Raw genomic sequence first — 22135 nt, 5'->3', positions numbered from 1 at the left:
CCATTTATTAATCGACTAATTACTTTGGTGTCGCTTTTATTAATACGCTAGTGACATGGCGGGATATTCATCATCCTGTGGGATAATTTCAACACTCTCTCCGATGACCTCCTCAAGAAGATGCTAGAAACTATCCAATCTTGCCCACTTATGGCTCCTTACCCCCTTGGTGAAGTCTAAAAATGAAGGTTCATCTTGCGGAAAAGATATCGTCATCCTCCTCCTCCTTGAGAAAAAGGCAGCAGCAGAGGTCTTTGATCACTTCTCGCTACTCTATTTCTCGCTCTCTCTCTCTCTTATTTCAATTATGATTGCGGCTTCTTCCTCAATTTTTTGGGTAAAAGGTCGGGTTTTTTTGGCAACGTATCCTTCTAGAACTTCCCACGTCAAGGACGTGGTTTACTTCCCACGTATACGCATTTAAAAAGCTCTACGAATAAAAAGATTCAAACTTAAATCTAGTTCGCACCGTCCGCGGATGGTGTTTGATATAATGGACGAGTGTTCGATGCTTGTTAAAAGGCGTTGTAAAAAAAAAAATTGATGATATTAGCCTTCATTAACAAATGTCCAGATTCTTCAACATACATGTTGACAAGAAAGGGAAACAAAGATGAAACTCCCCAGCTTTTTTTTCTGACATTGTCGATGAAATTCCTCTAAAAATTAAAGGAGACAAAGACCAGGTATAAAATCCTCGAGCAAGTTAGGTCTTTCAGCTGTTTCTGAATGCCATCATCGTTTCTGTGCAAGGCATCGTGACAGAGAGTTTTGACTGTCCCGACAAGTTTACTACTACTTCACCAAGCACCAACACTCTGGCCATATCGCTATATTTCAATTTACTGCCGAGATGGGTTGGAAATGAAGGCACTGTCTACTGGAGGTCGCCTCACCGAAAAGTTTTACTGTCATTGATGGAGAAATCGTGATTTTCATGCAGTTGAAGAAAAAAACAAAAAAAACTGATAATGCGCGTATTATGTTTTCCAAAATATCTACCATCAATTCTCACGCGATCATCTCAATTACCAATTAAATCTCCTCGATCTTTAAATCCTTTCTGATGATAGAGTCTTTTTAGATTGTCGAACGTTTTTCGATTCTCTTTTCAATTTGAGGTGAGGAAAAGATCATCACATCAAGGTGTCGAAAGTGAACGTCATGAAGCTGTCAATTTCCTTTTTTAACATTTCTTAATTGCTGTCACAGGTTTTGAAATATAACAAGATCCGGAGATAACGACTTCAAACAAAAAAAAAAAAAAAAAAGAGATAATACGTGCCATTCTGGAAATGAAGAAGAGACAGCACAACGTTTGGTCACTGACAGTTCGTGAGGGTACGTAAGATATGACACTACTAGTTATCCCGTGTGACATTCGCGGAGAACAAAAAACCAACACAATAGGACTCGGAAAATGTTATTTCCCAGAACGGACATCACTTAGAGGTCATACCTTTTCATATTATTTTTCAAACAAATAAATTCAAATGAAAAATTCTAAGCATTGACATCGATATCGAAAGTTTGTGTACGGTTTATTTAGTGCAAACTAATCGCAGTCGAATCCCGTTTTAACGAATACCGTCGTAGCGAAAATCTCGTTCTAACGAACACTATTCTAATCCCATCTTTTAAGTTTCTATAGGAGCAATGCAAAAAAAAAAACGTGGAATTCCTCTATAACGAAGTGATTTCTCCGGGCTCTTGGAGTTCGTTATAACGGGATTCGACTGTAATATAATAACTGGACATACCTTTAGATCGGACACCTCGTCGTAAAAGCTCCGTTGAGGAATGGCTTATTGTTGACACAGCTGGGTAGGCTCTCTCCCTCTATTAAAGACATGACCCGTCGTGCTCCCGTGACACAAAAAACAAATCCCGCGCAAACGAAACAAAACGAATTGTTTCCCGTAAACAAGATAAATAAATAAACAAAAAAATAATAATAATCAAATAAAAACTGAGAAAGAAACGAGTTTCCGCCCTTGAAGGATTCGTAAATCGTTTCGAGACTTGGGCTCGTGGGCTCGCAAAACCGGGGGTCTTTTCCACGGATGCCTTTTACGGACACTATCTATCTCATAAAGAAAAAAAACTCTGGGGAGCAAAGGATGAAATTTTTTGGATTGACGTAGCTAAAGGGATGCCAGAGAGAGAGAGAGAGAACGCACGAATTAAAATTCCACGTCGTTCATTTGCAGCGCCATCTGCATTGCGTTGCTCGAGTCACAGACGATTCCATTCTCGCGACGACTATATAACTCTCCACACACGTGCTCCGTTGTTGGTACATACGGGGATGGGGGGAGGATCGCCGCCCTTTTTCCTTCCCGTCGGGGATTTTATTTGGCCTCCCTTCGCGTCGGAGAGAGGGGGCCGTTCAAGTATTAACGTTAGCAGATTTTCTTACCTCCTCCCCAATTGTCAGCAAAATTTCGACAGCTCTGCGCGGGGCAGTGCATGGGCGGAGATACGGGGAGCGTGGGGGCCCCCCCCCTCCCCAGAGTCAAAGGTGGAGTCGACTGATCTAATGTATAAATGTATATATTAATTGAAATCATCGTCATCGTGCCCCCCCCCCCAGCAATAATGACCGTGGCCCCCCTAGACTTCTAAGTCTATCTCCGCCTACGGGGGCAGTGCCGTCTTGAATTGAATTGGGCCTCGAGAGAAGAGGGGCCTCAGAAAAATGAAAAGTAATTGAAGTTTTCGAGAATTTGCCAGGTAGGACCTCAGAAAAAACATTTGGTCCGTGGCCCTATGATGCTCTTTAGACGGCCCTGGCCCGCGGCCCGGTTTCATTTACTTTTGTAAGTAGAAGGCCCGGTCAAACGTACGACTTACGGGAAATGAATGGGGAAAAAGAAAACGGCCAATCACTCGTGGCCTGTTATGAATAATGTCAGGGCCCGGCGGTTGAGAAACACTGCTCTAAGCCATATACACTAAATCCATGACCCGCGGGGCTACCTGATGTGGCCCGCCACCTCAAACCTAATTTTGTAAAAATGAACTAAGTGGCGTATTTACAGATCGCTTAAGTGACCCGTGGCACAAATCCAGAGCATTCAAGCGGCCCGTAGCACATTTGGAGATCACTCAAGTAGGCCCGTGGCACATTCAGAGATCACTTAAGTAACGCGCGACGCATTTACAGATCAACTGAGCGACCCGCGGCACAGTTTTAGAGCACTTAACCGGTCCGTAACAGATTTAGAGATCCTTTAAGTGACATGTAGCAGTTTTAGAGCGCAAATTTCGCTCTTTAATCTCTCCTTCAACATTATGAGGGGGGTGCCAAAATGCATGCTTGCCCCGGCTGACCAAGGATCTAGTTGCGGCCCTGACTACCAGGCCCGTCTTAATGCATGGGCCTACCCGGGGGTCTCAAGAAAAGAAGGGGCCTCACAAAAATTAAACATGGTTGAAATTTTCGAGAATTTGCCTGGTCGGGCCTCAGAAAAATCACTTGGCCCGGGGGCTCATGATGCTCTTAAGACGGCCCTGATGACTACGAATGGGCAACACACACCTACAGATGTGAATACATTCAATCGAGGGACAAATATATTGTTTTGCATCTGTCATTTGGATATTTACTGGTATAGTTACCATATTCGTAAGCATGTTGTAGAAGAGAGAGTGCCTCGCTCGTGTTGTGATACCGTCCCGACCAGAGCCACCCTCAGGGGGACGCGTAACAGGCAGTGCCGTCTTGATGCGTGGGCCCACCCGGGTACGACCCAGAGGCGTCAAGAAAAGAAAGAGCCTCACAAAAATGAGATCTGGTTGAAATTTTCGAGAATTTGCCACGTAAGGCCTCAGAAAAATAACTTTGCCCGGGGGGGAAGCATGATACTCTTAAGATTGCCATGGCGACTGGTGCGGTTACACCGGGCCCCGCACTCACAGTAAATTATTGAAGGTTTTCACCAATTCTGAAATTATGTCTTCCATTAATTCTTTATTTTCATCAATTCTGGCATTAATTCTGTATTTTCATCAATTCTGGCATTAATTCTGTATTTCCCTCAATTCCGGAATTAATTCTGCATTTCCATCAATTCTGTCATTAATTCTGTATTTCCATCAATTCCGGAATTAATTCTGTATTTCCATCAATTCCGGAATTAATTCTGTATTTCCATCAATTCCGGAATTAATTCTGTATTTCCATCAATTCTGTCATTAATTCTGTATTTCCATCAATTCCGGAATTAATTCTGTATTTCCATCAATTCTGTCATTAATTCTGTATTTCCATCAATTCCGGAATTAATTCTGTATTTCCATCAATTCCGGAATTAATTCTGTATTTCCATCAATTCCGGAATTAATTCTGTATTTCCATCAATTCCGGAATTAATTCTGTATTTCCATCAATTCCGGAATTAATTCTGTATTTCCATCAATTCCGGAATTAATTCTGTATTTCCATCAATTCTGTCATTAATTCTGTATTTCCATCAATTCTGTCATTAATTCTGTATTTCCATCAATTCTGTCATTAATTCTGTATTTCCATCAATTCCGGAATTAATTCTGTACTTAGGCACGGGGCCCGGAATAATTTCAGGACTCTTAGCCAAGATTTTATTGGGGAGGGAAATCTGTATTCAAACATTCATGCATTACCACAGAATATACAAGAATGCTGAAAAATATCAAGTCGCCAATGAAAATTCAGAATTAATGAGATAAAAAACCCAGATTTAATGCGATGAAAAAATCTCAGAATTGATGATAATTCAGAATAAATGATAGACAGAGGGAGAGAGAGAAATTTCAGAATTGATAGAACTTCCGAGTTATAATGAGTGAAAAAATCTTTCAAAATTCATGAAAATCCAGAATTGATGAGAGAGAAAAATCCGAGAATTGAGAGAGAAATGAAAATTCGGAATTAATGAAAGAAATAATTCCAGAATGATTGAAATTCAGAATTAATTTTGAATGAAAAAAATCTCCCAGAATTTATGAGAGAAAAATCCTAGAAAATCCAGATTTTTTTAACGAGATAAAAAACCCATAATTGATGAGATGAAAGAAAATCTCAGAATCGATAATTCAAAATAAATGATAGAGAGAAATTCCAGAATTGATAGAAATTCGGAGTTAATGAATGAAGAAATCTTTCAAAATTCATGAAAATCCAGAATTGATGAGAGAGAAAAATCCGAGAATTAGGAGAGAAATGAAAATTCGGAATTAATGAAAGAAATAATTCCAGATTTCATAGAAATCCAGAATTGATGAGAGAGAAAAATCCCACAATTGCAACATCGCGAGATGAAAATTCAGAATTAATAAGGCCTGGATTACACTATAAAAGTTTTAGACAAATTCATTTATAAAACTTGAAAAATTCAACCAATAAGCACATCGGTTACATATGTGCTTATTGGTTGAATTTTTCAAGTTTTATAAATGCAGTTTTATAAAACGTTTATAGTGTAATCCCGGCCAGGCCGGGGATTACACTATAACAGTTTGTTAAAAGTTCTTTTATGAAAGTTGAAAAATGCAACCAATAAGAGCATCGGTAACATTCTAGCAAATGCAATCGATCACCTTATTGCACGGCCCCCACATCCTGATGCGGTGCCCCCAGGATGGGACCTTTGGCGGGCCCCCAGACCATACTTTTTAGTGGACCCCTTTATAGTGAATTCATGGCGTGAAAAAACAAAAAATCATGAGAATCGTCCCGGCCAGCCCTGTCAGTCTCCCCTTTGTAGGGACCATGCCTTATTGTTTGTATTTTTCCAGTTTTATAAATGAACTTTTATCAAACTTTTACAGAATCTATGAAAATCCAGAATCAAATCCGACACCTTTTTTATATATAATACGTATATTTGTTTCACTTCTACTACCGTAAATACGGGGCCCGATGTGACTGCGCCCATAGGCGTACGCAGATACGGGGGTTCAGATTTTTTTCCCCCCTTCTGAGGGGGAGGGGGTTATACGTTTTTTCCTGCAAAATAACACTGTAATCTTGGCTCAAGGGGGCTGGGGGGGGGGTTGTTAGAACCCGAAAACCCTCCCTTTGCGTACGCCAGTGACTGCACCTGCCCCCCCCCACCCGTGATTCTCTCCGGCATCACCTGCCCGACACGATACACGACGCCACTTCTAGGAAAATCAAAGGACATCGACAGCAGAGTCCTCTTCTGACAGATAAGCACGTTGAGGAAATAATCTTTTACGACCAGATATATTGCAGAAATTGCCGTTCTTGTTGAAACAGCGGTGTACACAAAGGCGACGACAGAGAGAGAGAAGAATTCTCTTCCGTCACGCGGAAGTGAGAATCGCGTCACGAATATAATCGCTTTTGCTTTTCACTGTTTCTCTCTTTTTGTTTTAGATTTCAGTTTGCCGCCCCGAGATCAAACATCTCCGTCTGCGGCAATAAAATCTCTGGCAGCATGCACAACCTGACCATATTCATGGCAGTCGGACTGAAAGTTTGGATTTTTTGTCTCTCTTTTTTTGGATAATCAAGAGACGTCTCTAGTTCCGTGCCGGATGTTTTTCGCGATACCGTCTAGAACAGTGATTCCCAACGTGGGCGTTAACGCCCCCTGGGGAGGAGGGGCGATGGGATGTTCCGGGGGGGAAGGGCGGTAGAAGCTACGGTTTGACATAGGGTTCTGTGGGTTAGATTGCGTTGGGGGAGATGGGAGGAAAAAATTTCTGAAGAAGGGAGGGGGGGTGTGGGACAAAAAAAAGGTTGGGAAACTATGGTCTAGAACCACAGAGTAATAATACTATAGAGTGCGCGCGAGGGGTTACAATGTGAAGCAAAGATCCGGAGTCACGTGATTCCGGTCGAAAGGCTGGTCAGGGAATCTCGCTGGCAATGCTTTCCTTATGGCTACTCGTATGACGATCTACACGTGCTGTCTTATTTTTCATTAGAATGGTCACCACGTGTGCAGCTTTCGGATGTTCTGAACGGTTTAGGAAAGGAGGAACATTATCCTTTCACAAGGGAATACTTTTTTGCTTATTCCCCTTCTTATAAATTAAAAATTGGAATATTAAATTGACGATGCAATGGATTTCTGACGTAATCTCAGTTTTTAACAACTCCATTTTGGATTTAATTCAATTAAAGTTCCAAGTTTTGGTAAAATTCAAATGTCATGAATCATTATTAAATGTTTTAATACAATTTTTGGCAATAAATGATTGAAATTGTGAGTTTTATGAAGTTTTAACTGAAATATACGTCTCCGCAAGATTTGGCGAGATTTGGCGAGCTAGTGAGTTCATTCGAGTTTTGCTCAACTTGGAAGAAAATATGCTTTTCAGAAGGAGAAATTTATGAAAAATATTCTATTTAAATAGAATGGGAGGAAAACTTCCCCCCCCCCCTCTAGACAATTGCAGTTTGGCATAAAAATGCATAACAACCTCTAAAAATAATAGTATTTTTACCCCTCTTCACACCTGAGATAAAACTATTACAGAAAAGAAATATTTTTATTCATTAATTTATGTTTGTTGTATGTGAAATTGCCTCTTCAAACAAGAAAATTAATTATTCAATTGATTTTTTGAGTCAATATCTGTACTAAGACCTGAAGTCATATATTGTGTACCTCAGATGTTATCTTGAAAAAGAATCATTCTAAAAACGATTTAATACCTTAAATTAAGATTAACATATGCATACTTTTGGAGCGAAGAGATTACATATGTCACATTTATATATATATATATGTGTGGCATGTGTAAATATTATGTTATATATATGAAATATTATATCCTAAAATATTATATATATATATATATATAAAATTACAGAATCTCATCATCAATTTCTCTAAATTATAAGAATTAAAATTCCATGTAGAGTATATATGTAATAATTTAAAGTGTGTATATATATATATATATGGAATTTTAATTCTACATGGAATTTTAATTCTTATAATTTAGAGAAATTGATGATGAGATTCTGTAATTTTCTTGAGTAAAATCTATTTTAATCCTGAAATATTATGTAAGTGTTTACAGTTTTGTGTGATGAGGTTATAAAAGGTTTTTCAGGAATGTTAGAAATGAAACTTTTTCTTATTGTTTGAATATTATTTCATGACTGAATATGGCATGAGTGTGAATGTGTTACATTACATAACATAATATGATGCATTATAGTTAATTATACATTAATCATGAGTATATAGAGTAATTGTAATGTTCTGGAAAGATATATTTTTGTTTCAATAACCCCTAGTATAAATAAATTTTCGAAATTAAAAGCGACAAAGTGAATGAAGAGAATATTTAAAAATATAAATGAATTAGGCTTTACAACATATACGATTTTCTAGCATTTATTTTTACTCCAACATGTTATGTATAATGTATCAAATTTACAGTAACATAAACATTATATATTTGTTGTATACAATATTTTGTTTCCTGTGTGTGTATAGATATTTAGAAAGCTATTAAAAACTGTGCCAAAAAAATTTATTTCATGAAATTTATACTGTTTATATTCACTTCCTTCAAATATTATATATTCAATTAAAATTTAAAAACCCATGTGTTAAGAAATTATTAAGAATTATCCCTTAATGGAAAATAAAAAAATTCGGTTTTCCAATATTTGTTTATTTTATAGAATTTATTTTTTCAAATCTGATACTCCCTAAATATTTCACATAAAAATGAGTGAAATTCATTGAAAAAATAAAGGAAAGTTTTCATCAACTTGATCGAATTGAGTCAAATTTCGTTACAGCAACATCGTAGCTTCTGCGAAAACGCGCCAAATGTAATAGCGCAGAACCTGTTCTTTCCCCGACAATACTGCTCATCTTTTCTTCACGTTCGACAAGTTTTATGAATAGCGTGCGCGGTCTATTTATATCTTAAGTCTATGTCTAGAACAGTGTTTCTTAATCTTTTTTTGCCCGTGGCACCCTTTGAACCATATGATTTTCTCGTGGTTCCCCTGTCCTACCCAGAGTTTTCAACTCTCATCTAGAAGCAAGACACTTCATACGTATTGAAATGATTTTTTTCAGTGAATTTGTACTCAACGAAAATTTTGCATAGAAAATTGGCCTCCAGACCACTAGCCTAGAATTTATTGATCTCCCCGCTAATCCGAGTTCTATCAGGACCGTCTCAATATCATGGGCCCCCCCCCCCTCCTTAGGCAAAGTGATGCTATGGTAGTCCCATACTTTAGCTGGAAATAAACAGCCTACATATTTCCTATTTATTTTCAAAATTAATTGTACTATACAAAATATCACAAGGTGGGGTCACTTATGGGCATGAGGCCCCTCATAAGAGTGGGACTGACAGAGCTACAGCCCGGGGCCTAATATGGTTTTCATCATTTTTTTTTACTTACAATAAATTTCATATAGGGAAGGGGGGTCTGAAAAATTTAGCCGGGGACTTGAGAAAAACCCCATCCTAGGGAACTTGTTGCAAAATGTAGGCTGTGAGGCCTGGGTACGTCCATGCCCTAAAGAAGGCCCTGGTTTTATGGGTGGTTTTGTTGGATTCTCTCTCTCACTGTAAGGGTTAGTCACTAATATAAAATCTTTATTTCTTCACATCTTAATTTTTCTTCTCAGCTCTCCAAACCACCTGTCATGGCCCCTTTCTCCATTTTCTTCCGTGGCCCCCCTTGAAGTATCCCAGTACCACAAGGTGGCCATATGGCCCCCCGGTTGAGAACCACTGGTCTAGAACAGTATTTCCCCTGGTGGGCGATGAAATGGCTTAAGGGAGCGGTAGAAGCTATGGGTATAGCATTGGATCCTATGGGTTCGATTGAGCTGGGGGGCGACTAGAGAAAAAAAAATTTGAAGAAGGGCGCGATGGAACAAAAAGTTTGGGAAACTATGGTCTAGAACTAGCCTGTTTTAGTTTACTCCTAGATTTTTCAGCCGTATTGACCACTTTTGTTTTTTAATGGCGTTTTTTTTTTATTTATTGAGAGTACATATACACTCTCTTCCAAAAGTTAAGAACGCGACTGCTTATATAACATTACGACACCACTTTAATCTTGCCCCTCTAAATTGCACGGTTAGTGGAACACAAACGCGTGGTACTCGCGCATACAGTCCCTTCACGTGGAGTACGTTCACGGCACTCAGTACTAGCAGATAGTGTCTTACCAAATGATATTGCAACCGTGGAAGTAACAGTTGTGGAGGTCGCTCGTCGATTCCGCTTAGCTACTATAGCAATAGTAGGAAAACAAATCATTAAATAATGTGTAGGCGAGTCATAAATGTTTACATAACCCCTGATCAAGTAGTTGAATGCTAGATGCTGATTTGAAAAACATATAAATCACTTAAACGCCGTGGTGTTCAGGGTAGATGGTGTTCAGGATTAAACGTTATGGTGTTCAGTTTCATTACTCAGCATCCAGAGAACTTTGAATAACATGCCTTTAATGCCAAGGCACTTTCTGATTTCTAGAATGAAATATCGTGTAAACCACAGTTTCTCAAACTTTTTGGCCCATCGCCCCCTTCATCAGAATTTTTTTTTTCTGTCATCGCCCCATCCTAACTCAAGTGAACCCATGGGATCCTATGTTAAATCCGTAGCTTCTATTGTCCCCCTGGACCATTCCATCGTCCATCAGGGGGCAATATTGCCCACTTTGGGAAACACTGGTGTAAACCCCAGAGTAATAATACTATAGAGTGCGCGCGAGGGGTTACAATGTGAAGCAAAGATCCGGAGTCACGTGACTCCGGTCGAAAGGCTGGTCAGGGAATCTCGCTGGCAATGCTTTCCTTATGGCTACTCGTATGACGATCTACACGCGCTGTCTTATTTTTGATTAGAATGGCCAACACTTGCGCAGCTTTCGGATGTTCTGAGCGGTTTAGGAAAGGGGGACCAGTATCCTTTCACAAGGGAATACTTTTTTGCTTATTCCCCTTCTTATGAATTAAAAATTGGAATATTAAATTGACGATGCAATGGATTTCTGACGTAATCTCAGTTTTTAACGACTCCATTTTTGATTTAATTCAATTAAAGTTCCAAGTTTTGGTAAAATTCAAATGCCATGAATCATTATTAAATGTTTTAATAGAATTTTTTGCAATAAATGATTGAAATTGTGAGTTTTATGAAGTTTTAACTGAAATATACGTCTCCGCAAGATTTGGCGAGATTTGGCGAGCTAGTGAGTTCATTCGAGTTTTGCTCAACTTGGAAGAAAATATGCTTTTCAGAAGGAGAAATTTATGAAAAATATTCTATTTAAATAGAATGTGAGGAAAACTTCCCCCCCCCCCCTCTAGACAATTGCAGTTTTGCATAAAAATGCATAACAACCTCTAAAAATAATAGTATTTTTACCCCTCTTCACACCTGAGATAAAACTATTACATAAAAGAAATTATTTTATTCATTAATTTGTGTTTGTGAAATTGCCTCTTCAAACAAGAAAATTAATTATTCAATTGATTTTTTGAGTCAATATCTGTACTAAGACCTGAAGTCATATATTGTGTACCTCAGATGTTATCTTGAAAAAGAATCATTATAAAAACGATTTAATACCTTAAATTAAGATTAACATATGCATACTTTTGGAGCGAAGAGATTACATATGTCATATATATATATATATATGTAAATATTATGTTATATATATGAAATATTATATATATGAAATATTATATATATGAAATATTATATATATGAAATATTATATATATGAAATATTATATCCTAAAATATTATATATATATATATATATATATATATATACACACTTTAAATTATTACATATATACTCTACATGGAATTTTAATTCTTATAATTTAGAGAAATTGATGATGAGATTCTGTAATTTTCTTGAGTAAAATATATTTTAATCCTGAAATATTATGTAAGTGTTTACAGTTTTGTGTGATGAGGTTATAAAAGGTTTTTCAGGAATGTTAGAAATGAAACTTTTTCTTATTGTTTGAATATTATTTCATGACTGAATATGGTATGAGTGTGGATGTGTTACATTACATAACATAATATGATGCGTTATAATTAATTATACATTAATTATGAGTATATAGAGTAATTGTAATGTTCTGGAAAGATATATTTTTGTTTTAATAACCCCTAGTATAAATAAATTTTCGAAATTAAAAGTGACAAAGTGAATGAAGAGAATATTTAAAAATATAAATGAATTAGGCTTTGCAACATATACGTTGTTCCGTTTTCCAATATTTGTTTATTTTATAGAATTTATTTTTTCAAATCTGATACTCCCTAAATATTTCACATAAAAATGAGTGAAATTCATTGAAAAAATGAAGGAAAGTTTTCATCAACTTGATCGAATTGAGTCAAATTTCGTTACAGCAACATCCTAGCTTCTGCGAAAATGCGCCAAATGTAATAGCGCAGAACCTGTTCTTTCCCCGACAATACTGCTCATCTTTTCTTCACGTTCGACAAGTTTTATGAATAGCGTGCGCGGTCTATTTATATCTTAAGTCTATGGTGTAAACCAATATCCAGGAAAAGTGTTTTTTTAGTCCAAACTTTTCATGCAAAATATTGGGAGGAATGACTTATTCTTTCTCTTCAATGTTCGAGGATTTCAGATTTAATAATGATGAAGTAATACATATATAACTTGCATGCCTTTTTTATTGCATCCATAAAAAAACCGCACTTTCTACGTGAGAGACGTGTGGTTCCAGGACTATATAGCAGGTGTAGCTACATACAGCGACGACTGATCGAATTTCAAGTTCTTTTATTTCTTGATATATCTGATTGTTTATTCATCGATGACACATAATAACAGAAAACCGCAGCACTGATTGTTAAGATTTGTCATTTTTCTTTCAAGTTTTTCAATTTCAGAAACTTAAATAACAATCTTTTAGAGACATTGACAAGAAGCATTAGAAAAACGTTTAGGAGGGAGTTTTTAAAACGTTTATTTAACTTGTACAATTTATATTTTGTTCCATTACGAGAATTAGTATGGTTAATGGTAGCGTATTTTCCAGAAGACTGGGAAAGAGACCGCGTATACGCGAAAACCGCGAATACCGAGGGCCGATTGTATATAAATAAGCAAAGAAAATCAACACCACCTCTGAGAAGATATTTTATATATATATATATATCTTTTTCTATTATATCTATCTTCTATAGGTGGTGTTAGGCGCGGTAGCCCAGGTCGATAAGATACTCGCCTGAAGTACCAAAGGATGTTTAGAGGTGTCGCGAGTTTGATACCCGGTTCGTCCTTGTCAGAAAACTTTCCTGACTCACGGGGTACAACAGAAACGGCAACATCACTACAGAAAAAGATTACTACTGCGGGGAGTCCCACATCGAGGGGTTAGTGCACTGCACCAACCTCTCGGTGAGTATAAAAAAAAGTGTTGCCTTTCGGAATCGACAATAAATTGTATGTCTCACTCTAATTAGCCCTAGTGTGCAGCAAATGACAGTGGTGCGAACAAAAATGATCAAATATAGGTGGTGAGAAAACTCTTACAGGGTATCAGGGCCACAACTGGAAACAAAAATTTACTCCGTCACCCGGAGTTCCAATAATTTTCAACGAACAAAGAATGAACTGAGCGACCCTCCTGGTCCAATGCCCGGGGCAATAGACCCACCACCCCTCCCATAGTTGCGGCCCTGCATGGTGTTTATACAACGATGGAAAAAATTTATCAATATCATATTGGGTTGTTCGTTCCTTTAGCTTGTGCAAACATAGAAGGATTATGAAGGATTTGCGTAGAAGATGGGAGAGTTCAATTGTAAAATTTAGAAGTTATACGTACTATGTTATTTAGATGTCTTTGAAAAATATCTCTATATGTTCGTGGTGTCACACCCAAACTTTTTAATCTTCGGTGGCTTACAGACACGAATGGGGGAGGGCAGATGATACTGTAATTTCTTCAGGCGATTTGTACAAATAATAACTCTTGAGCATATTATTTAACATGATTCCTCAATTGCTTCGAAACATTAATTGCTTTCGTTTTCATGTATTTTTAATATTAAAAAAAAAATAAGTAAGACGAACGAATGCGACTGTGACATACGTACAGGTATAGTACAGAACTTCGCAAAAATGAGAACTTTTACTACCAATAAAAAGGTCTTAAAGAAGGCAAATGGACTTAACAAATTTCAATAAGCAACAACAATATACTTTTTTTTTTTGAAGAATGCTTGCTTAGAGCAGCAATAACATTGCGGCTCATCAGAAATAATGCTGCTCAAAACTACATGATATAGCTTCAAAGCGAAACTTCCACGAGATTGTCTGCATCAGAGATGCTCAAACTTTCTGTACTACCGCCCCTTGCTTCAGAACTTTTTTCTCATCGCCCCCCACTCAAGACAATCCACAGGATTTTATGTTATACTCGGAGCTTCTACCACCCCCCTGAACCAATCCATCGCCCCCTTCAAGGCGATATTGCCCACTTTGGGAAACAATGTCTCTATCAAGAGTATTCAAACTATAAGGCCGGGATTACACTATGTAAGTTTTAGAAAAGCTCTTTTATAATACTTGAAAAATGCAACCAACAAGCGCATCGGTTACATTCCCCCTTTCCCCGCCATCAAGTGTCAACAAATCCGAAACGCCCTTACTTGAATGGCCTCTTCTATCCGGAAATAAGCTCATCCCAATTACGTAAGATAATCGAGATTTTACTGGAAACTTCAAGTACCTGCTCACGAGTTCACTTGTTAACTCGAGAGATCTTGAAATTTGCAGCGAAAATTTCCAATTTAATGACGGACATAAGTGCAACAGGAAAAGCTTATCTTTTCCATTTCGATATCTCAGTCAGCTGAGAGTGATTTGAAACCATGACTATTTCATTTCGCACATCTTACAAATGCTCACTTTCATCGCACTATTTCTTCTCTAGAAATATGAAACGAAAGCCTTTTCCAAGTGATAAATATAGATATTTTTTTCCTCTTCTTATAAATCAGCCTAGCCTGGTTTCCTTTTCCCTCAGCTCATTTGGCTTCTTTTCCGAAAAAAAAAAGGAAAAAAAATGTCTTTCAGTTTCTTCTTGTTGTTCCATTTAGTGCATGTTTAGCATCTTTCTGACTACTTCCACACCAAGGTGTCAGTTTGGCATTGATTAAGTGTTCTCATTCCATCCGATGTAAACAGAACTGTTGACACGGACTGAATTTGACAGATCAGTTTGCCAACAGTTCGGCAATCGACTGTAATGTGCACCATTATGTGTGAAGGTTTTTCTCACAAATATCCAGGGCCGTGACTAGGCTGGAGCAGCCGGGGTACTTCCCCCGGGCCCTGAGTCGAATGGGGGCCCTACAAAAGTTTACATTTGTTTTGACTAATAAGCTTTTCAAGAGAGGTCAACCTAGAAGGCATACTACGGCCCTGTAAATATCTCCCAACCCTGGTTGGTTTCTAACCAATCGGAGACGGCGAGGGTTTCCAGAATCGGAAATACGGATGCGCTATATTCACAGCCTAAGAAACCATTGGTTTGATTAGTATCGGTTAATCGTTATGATACACAGTATTGCGGGAGTACAGCTATCGAACAGTTTACAATATGTTTTTGCAAAAATATGTCTGTATTTACCCATTTTTGAGTGCTGCATCTGTGCAATGATTGTTTAATTGTTTCATTTTTTTAAAATTAATTTTCATGCTAATTTTTGTATGAAACGAACCTTTTCGTAAATTAAAAGGTCTAATGACAGAAAGAGAGTGGTATAGTATTTTTTAAAATTTGACTCAAAAAGAGAAATTTGATTTTTTATGACTTTTTAAAAATGAAATTTTCAGAAATTTTATCCTTATTTTCGATCTGAAATTTAGACAAATAGAACATTTGTAACCAGGAAAATGTAACTGCTTAACACATTGTTAGTTATATTTCATTCTTCATTTCTCCTTTGAGTTCGCTTCAGTTTGATAAGATTTTATAAACACAATTCTTAAAGTTATAGAGCGTGGGATATTATATAATAACATTGACTCAACCAATGTAGCATTCACGTCACATAATTTTTAAGGTCTGTCATTTCAAATTATCAAATGCTTATTGAATGTTTTCACTGTGCATATAAATGATAATAAAATGCTGATTACTCGACAAAGTTGCTGAAATTGAAATTTTTCCCGTCAGGAATGCAATTCTCTCAAACTTACATAAAGCGTCATATTTTGATGCATCCTCAGAAAGTTGTTATCAATCATTTTCTGTGTTTATTTGACAAATAACACATAAAAGCCTAATCCATATTGCACCTGCTAGAAGAAAATCTTTAACGTATCTACCATGCCAAGGTCCTTTTAAAAAAAATCATCTTTAAGCTGATAACAAACGACCCGATGCATATACAGAGGCACGTTTATGATTTTGCCGCCTGTGGACTTCGCGAATTTTGCCGACCTTCTCCCATTCTAGTGTCATTTTCTTGACTACTCTTTCCACGAATGAATGAATGAACGCCAGAACTCATGCCACCCTATGCTGTAACCCGCTTGGCCTCCTCCCCCACTCCTTTGCAAGTATACCTGTGTTAAAGTCACATTTTAGTCATTCACATGCTTGTACACTGTTTTGATCACTCACATGCTTGCATACTGTTTTGATCACTCACATGCTTGCATACTGTTTTGATCACTCACATGCTTGCATACTGTTTTGGTCACTCACATACTTATACACGCTCTAGGTCACTCATTGACCTGGTCCCTCGCTCTGTAAATCACTTCTTTGATCATCCACATGTTTGTTCAAGCTCTAAGTCACTCTTTTGCTCACTCACGTGCTTGCAAATTCTCTAGGTCACTCACTGACCTAGTTCCTTGCTGTCTGGGCGGAGGCGGATTTATTGGGGGGTTATACAAATTTCTCCGCCCTTCTCCCATTTTACTAATTTTCTTGAGTATTACTCAAACCTGTCGCCCCTCTGAAGTTGCTTCCCTAGGCTATAGCCAACTAACCCCCCCCCCCCGTAAATACGCCACTGGTCATATCCGATGAAAACTGTGGGGTATTTCAGTTATATCTCCTTAAGAGGTAAAATTAGACTTAGACTTCTGATTGAGAGGTTAACGTCAAGTTCCTTACACAAGTCAGGTGCTCATCAGTTTACTGCGAAGGTATATGTATAAGCACACACAAAGAGAATGGTTGTTGAAAAGCATCGGGTAGTATCGATTGCTAACGTAAGATTCCAACACACACACACAGAAAAATAAAAGTGATACAAGAAATAAATATATATATTTATATATCATTATCAGTAAATACTTCTGATAACGTGGGGAAAAAAATCTTGTAGATTGTACGTTTCATCAACAACCTTGGATTTGAACTAAAAACCTATACGATATGATCTCTAGGATTTGTCGAGCAGCGACAAAACGACGGGAGACTTTACGAGATGAAAAACTGAATCAGTTGACGTGTCACGTGGTCTATACGTCCAAACCTCGCAATCACAAATCATGCAGACCGCGACAGCTAATAATAATAACACTAATAATAAGCAGAGTGGAAGATGAAACTTAGCGTAATAAATCTTACCGCACTCCATATCGTAACGACGGCGCCTAAAACGCGGGCAACAGAGGACACAACAGAAACGGGCCGGGCCCTTCGCCATGACTCTTCTTTCTTTTATTTCTTCTCTGTGTTATTATACACATATACATGCACACACACAACAACTCGAAATCTTTTTCGTTTCAAGTTGAACATTACACGTATGAAGATCACGAAGTAAAAGACATGGATAGGAGAAGTTAGGCGAAATCTGTCTCTCTCTCTCTCTGTGTGTTTGTGGACAGCTGTGTTCACAAGATATTCGCGGCTATGAAGTACTAGATGATTTTCCCAGGAAGACGTCTCACAGCGTGGCTAAGGTTATCAAATCTAGTCAACTATGATGACGCACTTTAAAACTAGAACTTTGGGCTTTGAAGAAAAAGAAAAACCAAAAAGAGCAATATAAAAAATGCTTCCTTAAGATAGGCGGGGTTTATTATAATACACATCCGATGCTCATGTATATATGTCTTGCTATTTTTTCGCGCCTTTCTCTTTTAACATCTACTAATTGGTCGTGAAGAATTTGTAGGGCTTTTCCCACTATCAAATGGCAGTGTGTCTTCGCATCGATATCGCGAAAGTTCTTTATTTACATCTAATATTTCCGGGAGAGTTGTTCACCACCTGCACATCTTTAACGCTGTTCCCTGTTCGTTGAGTAGAAACGAAACATAAACAAAATGTAAGTCACTGATTGGTGAATACGATCACCTGATATGTCCCGTTAATTTTCCAGCCTCTTTATGTTGTTGTTTTGATTCACCCAACCACAAACCGAGCGCAGAAATATCCACAATCAGATCGTGACCAATGCACGATGGGTTTTGAAAGATATCGGTTGCCTAGAAATTGTCATTAATAACATCGGAAATTTTACATCTAATATTTATTGTAAGCTGTTCACCACCTGCACATCTAACCGCTCACACATTTAGTTATACGAACAATTTTCATCTTATTTTAGACGATGTATTTTCTGAAAAAAATCACCTTGAAAGTTACTTATGTTTCTTGCCATAATGTATAATCTACCCTCTTTCGCGAAAGAATGAAAGAAAAAATTTCAATACCTTAAGAATCAGTTTCATATGCGAAAATCTTCACGTAATGGAATATGGGTGTGTTCCAAGAGAAAAATAATATATTAAGAAAAAGAAACCTCTTTTCTCTTTACTAAGAGATCGCACACTTCAATCCTGATAAGAAGCTATCAAAAGAACACTATAATATTTATGAAAAAAACCTCTGACATTTTTTCTTCTCTCTTCCTTCGTCTCAGGATCAGCTCTTTCAGGTGTGGGAAGATTTGATGCGTCGCTGTGATGACAGTCCAACGTCCTCGTATCAATATTTGATTCCCAAATTTAATCTTTTCTCATGAACATTGCATTCAAAGTTAAAATGATACGAGGAAATGAGCTTTTCAAAAGAATGACATGATGAGTGCAAGACAATGTTTTTAAAGTACAGGGTGATTATAAAAAAACTATCCCGACATATGGGCCCCTAACTATCATACCATTCACAGAAACTGAATGAAATTTTGGCATAAGGTATTTTGATGTATGCGCTCAAGAATGATATGGAAAACAACAGTGTCACTCTAACAGTTACGATTACAGTGAGAAAATTTCTAAAATATAAAATGGCAACACCAAGTTTTTTTGTATTGGAATGTGATCTCTATTGTGAAAAAATAGCGTTCGAACGGCAACTGTAGCATGAAAATCACCGGCGGTAGATAGGCTAAAAGTGAGGACAACCAATAAGGACAGAGAAGCAGCATAAAATAAAGCATTTTATTGTGTTTTCCACATGACCTTGTGGAGGACTAATCAGGCTGGGATCTCAGCCGAAGAAACGGTGTGACGAATGAAACGAACATTAATGCTCTGGTGCACGGCAAAGTCCTTTTTACTTTTTCCTTGCCTAGCTCCGGGGATTTTCGTGCTACAGGTGCCATTCCAACGCTATTTAGTGTTTTTCAGTATGGAGATCACATTCCAATACAAAAAACTTGGTGTTGCCATTTGATATTTTCGAAATTTTCTCACTGTAACCGTAACTGTTAGAGTGACGCTGTTGTTTTCCGTATCATTCTTGAGCGCATACCTCAAAATACATTATGCCAAAATTTCATTCAGTTTCTGTGAATGGTATGATAGTTAGGGGCCCATATGTCGGGATAGTTTTTTTATAATCACCCCGTATAACTATCGCTTGGAAGAAATCATTCAACGTAAAATCAAGAATTAAACCCTCCCTATCATAAACTTTGTTACACAAATAAAAGGGCCACAACAGGCAAATTGCCCAGCGAAGTGGCTGAAAAAAAAATTTCCGTAAAAAAATAATGGATGTCAAATATAACCAAAATACCCAATATGTATCATCAAAAAAAAATTAATAATATATTATGCCCATAAAAAAGATCATGGTTGTCTGAACTAGGTATGGATAGCTTCTTGATTTATTCCACTATATCTGTCTTACTTCATTTTAAACGTATCAATTGTGTTAGAATTCACAACCCTATTAGAGAAAAACTCCCTGCGACACCACAACCTGGAATTGTCCCTTACTAAACGATACTGATGTCCCCATATCGGAGCAGTTGATTCACAGTGTATTCATAACTCATGGTTCATCCCATCCATCCCGTTGAAAATGTTGAACACTTCGATCATATCCCCCCGACACCGGCATTCTTCCAATGTAAACATATTAAAAAAATCGAGTCTTTCTTCATAGTTCAAGCCTTGTGTACCAACAAGAGCACGCGTAGCTCCTCTCTGCATCCCTCAACCAAGTCCATGTCCCTGTTTAGCTATGGTCTCCGAAACCTTACGGCATACTCCAGTGAGGGACGAATTAAGCCTCGGAAAAGGGGAAGGAATGACTTTAGGAGAACGCGAAGACAGGGGGGAGGCGTTTCGGATTTGCTGGCTTTTGATGACAAGGGGGAAGGGGGGTTTGAAGGTTGTTTACGTCATCAACCACCCCTTTTTGAAGATATAAGCTGCTGACGAAATTTTGCCGACAGGGGGGAGGGGGGGGGGGTCAGTGTTTTGCTGACGGGGGGGGGGGGGTCAAAAATGGCTGAAAATCTGTTTACGTAATACTTGAATGGCCTCAAATTAAACCGAGCATTCTATTCGTTTTTTTTACCACCGCTGAACAATGTTCAGAAAACCTAAGCCGCTCATCAATGAGAATTCCCACATTGGTGAGCCTAGTTGCATCCGTGATAGTGATACAATTCAACTCGTAAGCGAAACGTGGGTTGTTGGAACGAAACTGAGCCACCATGCACTTGTCAACGCTAAACGTCATGCTCCATTCATTAGCCAATGTTGAATCCTGTTTAATTTGATCTGAAGCAACTCCTTATCACTTTGATTCTCGACTACCCCCATTAGCTTCACGTCATCTGCGAATTTGCTAACAATCCCATCGATACCCTGATCAAGTTCATCGATAAAAAGTGAAAAAAGTATGGGGTCAAGGACACTTCCTTAAGGCACTCCACTTTTAAGACCTGTCCAATCAGAAAATTGCCCGTTCACTATAACCCGTTGCGACCTTTATCTCTCAAACACGATTCTGTCCGATTCAGCAAGTTGTGTATGTGGCCTCATTTCCTAATCTCATGTAAAAATGCTTCAAGAGTTTACTATGTTGGACCCGATTGAATGCCTTCTGGAAATCAAGATGAACAACGTCGACGTTTTTGCTATTTCCCAACGCTTTAGTCACATGATCATAGAAGCAAAGGAGGTTGGTTACAAATGACTTCCCCTTCCTGAACCCATGCTGGTTTTCCGACAATACGTTATATATTCTCGTCTATCCACTTCACCAATTACCTTTTGATAATAATTTTCAAAATTTTCGAGAGGGAGCTCGTCAAACTCACTGGACGGTTCAACATGGTTTCTTTACTACCCTTTTAAATATCGGAACCACATTAGCAAGCTCAGGGCCGCAACTAGGGGGAGCAGGCGGGTCTTGTGCCCCGAGCGCTGGACGGAAGGGGGCACTGAATGCACCCTTCAATTGCTTCTTCTATATTACACGTGGGCGCCAAAATGCATTCTTGCTCCGGCTGAAAAAGTATCTAGTTGCGGCCCTGAGCAAGCTTCCAATTCTCTGGCACGATATCCTCAACAACGCTAATTCTGTAAATCTGTGCAACTGGCCTCCAACAGTTCATTTGCACATTGCCTAAGGACCATAGGATAAATATCATCTGGTCATGGTGCTTTGCTTGCACATACATTTTTTAGAAGTTTTAGTATTTCCACATCTTCCACTTGAATATCGTTGAGGGCTTTATCACCCCATAATACATCCGTACTTTGGATGTCACCTTCTCTGTTAAAAACTGACGCGAAAAAGTCATTGAAAGTACTACACATGGCTACATTGCTCTCTACCTAAGATCCTTCTATTGAGAGGGGGCCAACTGTCCTCTTACACCCATTGTTGACATACCTGAAAAA

The 22135-nt window shown here is 38.0% G+C and overlaps 1 protein-coding gene across 3 annotated transcripts in view; it reads right to left on the bottom strand.

The window, feature by feature from the left end:
* Positions 1-22135, bottom strand: part of LOC149072402 (kalirin-like) — a 171728-nt gene that overhangs the window by 113931 nt on the left and 35662 nt on the right. The window contains exon 1 of one of the 3 annotated variants that reach the window (XM_089247112.1): positions 17610-17822. The exons of 1 other annotated variant lie outside the window; for it this stretch is intronic. In XM_089247112.1, the coding sequence (XP_089103238.1) occupies positions 17610-17688 (79 nt within the window). In that variant the 5' untranslated portion in view covers positions 17689-17822. Of the gene's footprint in view, positions 1-1760; positions 2138-17609; positions 17823-22135 lie in introns of those variants that run through there. One more of the 3 variants, XM_089247116.1, reaches the window with a different exon arrangement.

The sequence above is a fragment of the Pholcus phalangioides genome, unplaced genomic scaffold (genome assembly GCF_987345545.1).
Source record: "Pholcus phalangioides strain wild (caught in Gottingen) unplaced genomic scaffold, Ppha-v1.0 ptg000017l_1, whole genome shotgun sequence".
Lineage (NCBI taxonomy): Eukaryota > Metazoa > Arthropoda > Arachnida > Araneae > Pholcidae > Pholcus > Pholcus phalangioides.
This window is presented reverse-complemented; position numbering and strand designations above follow the sequence as displayed.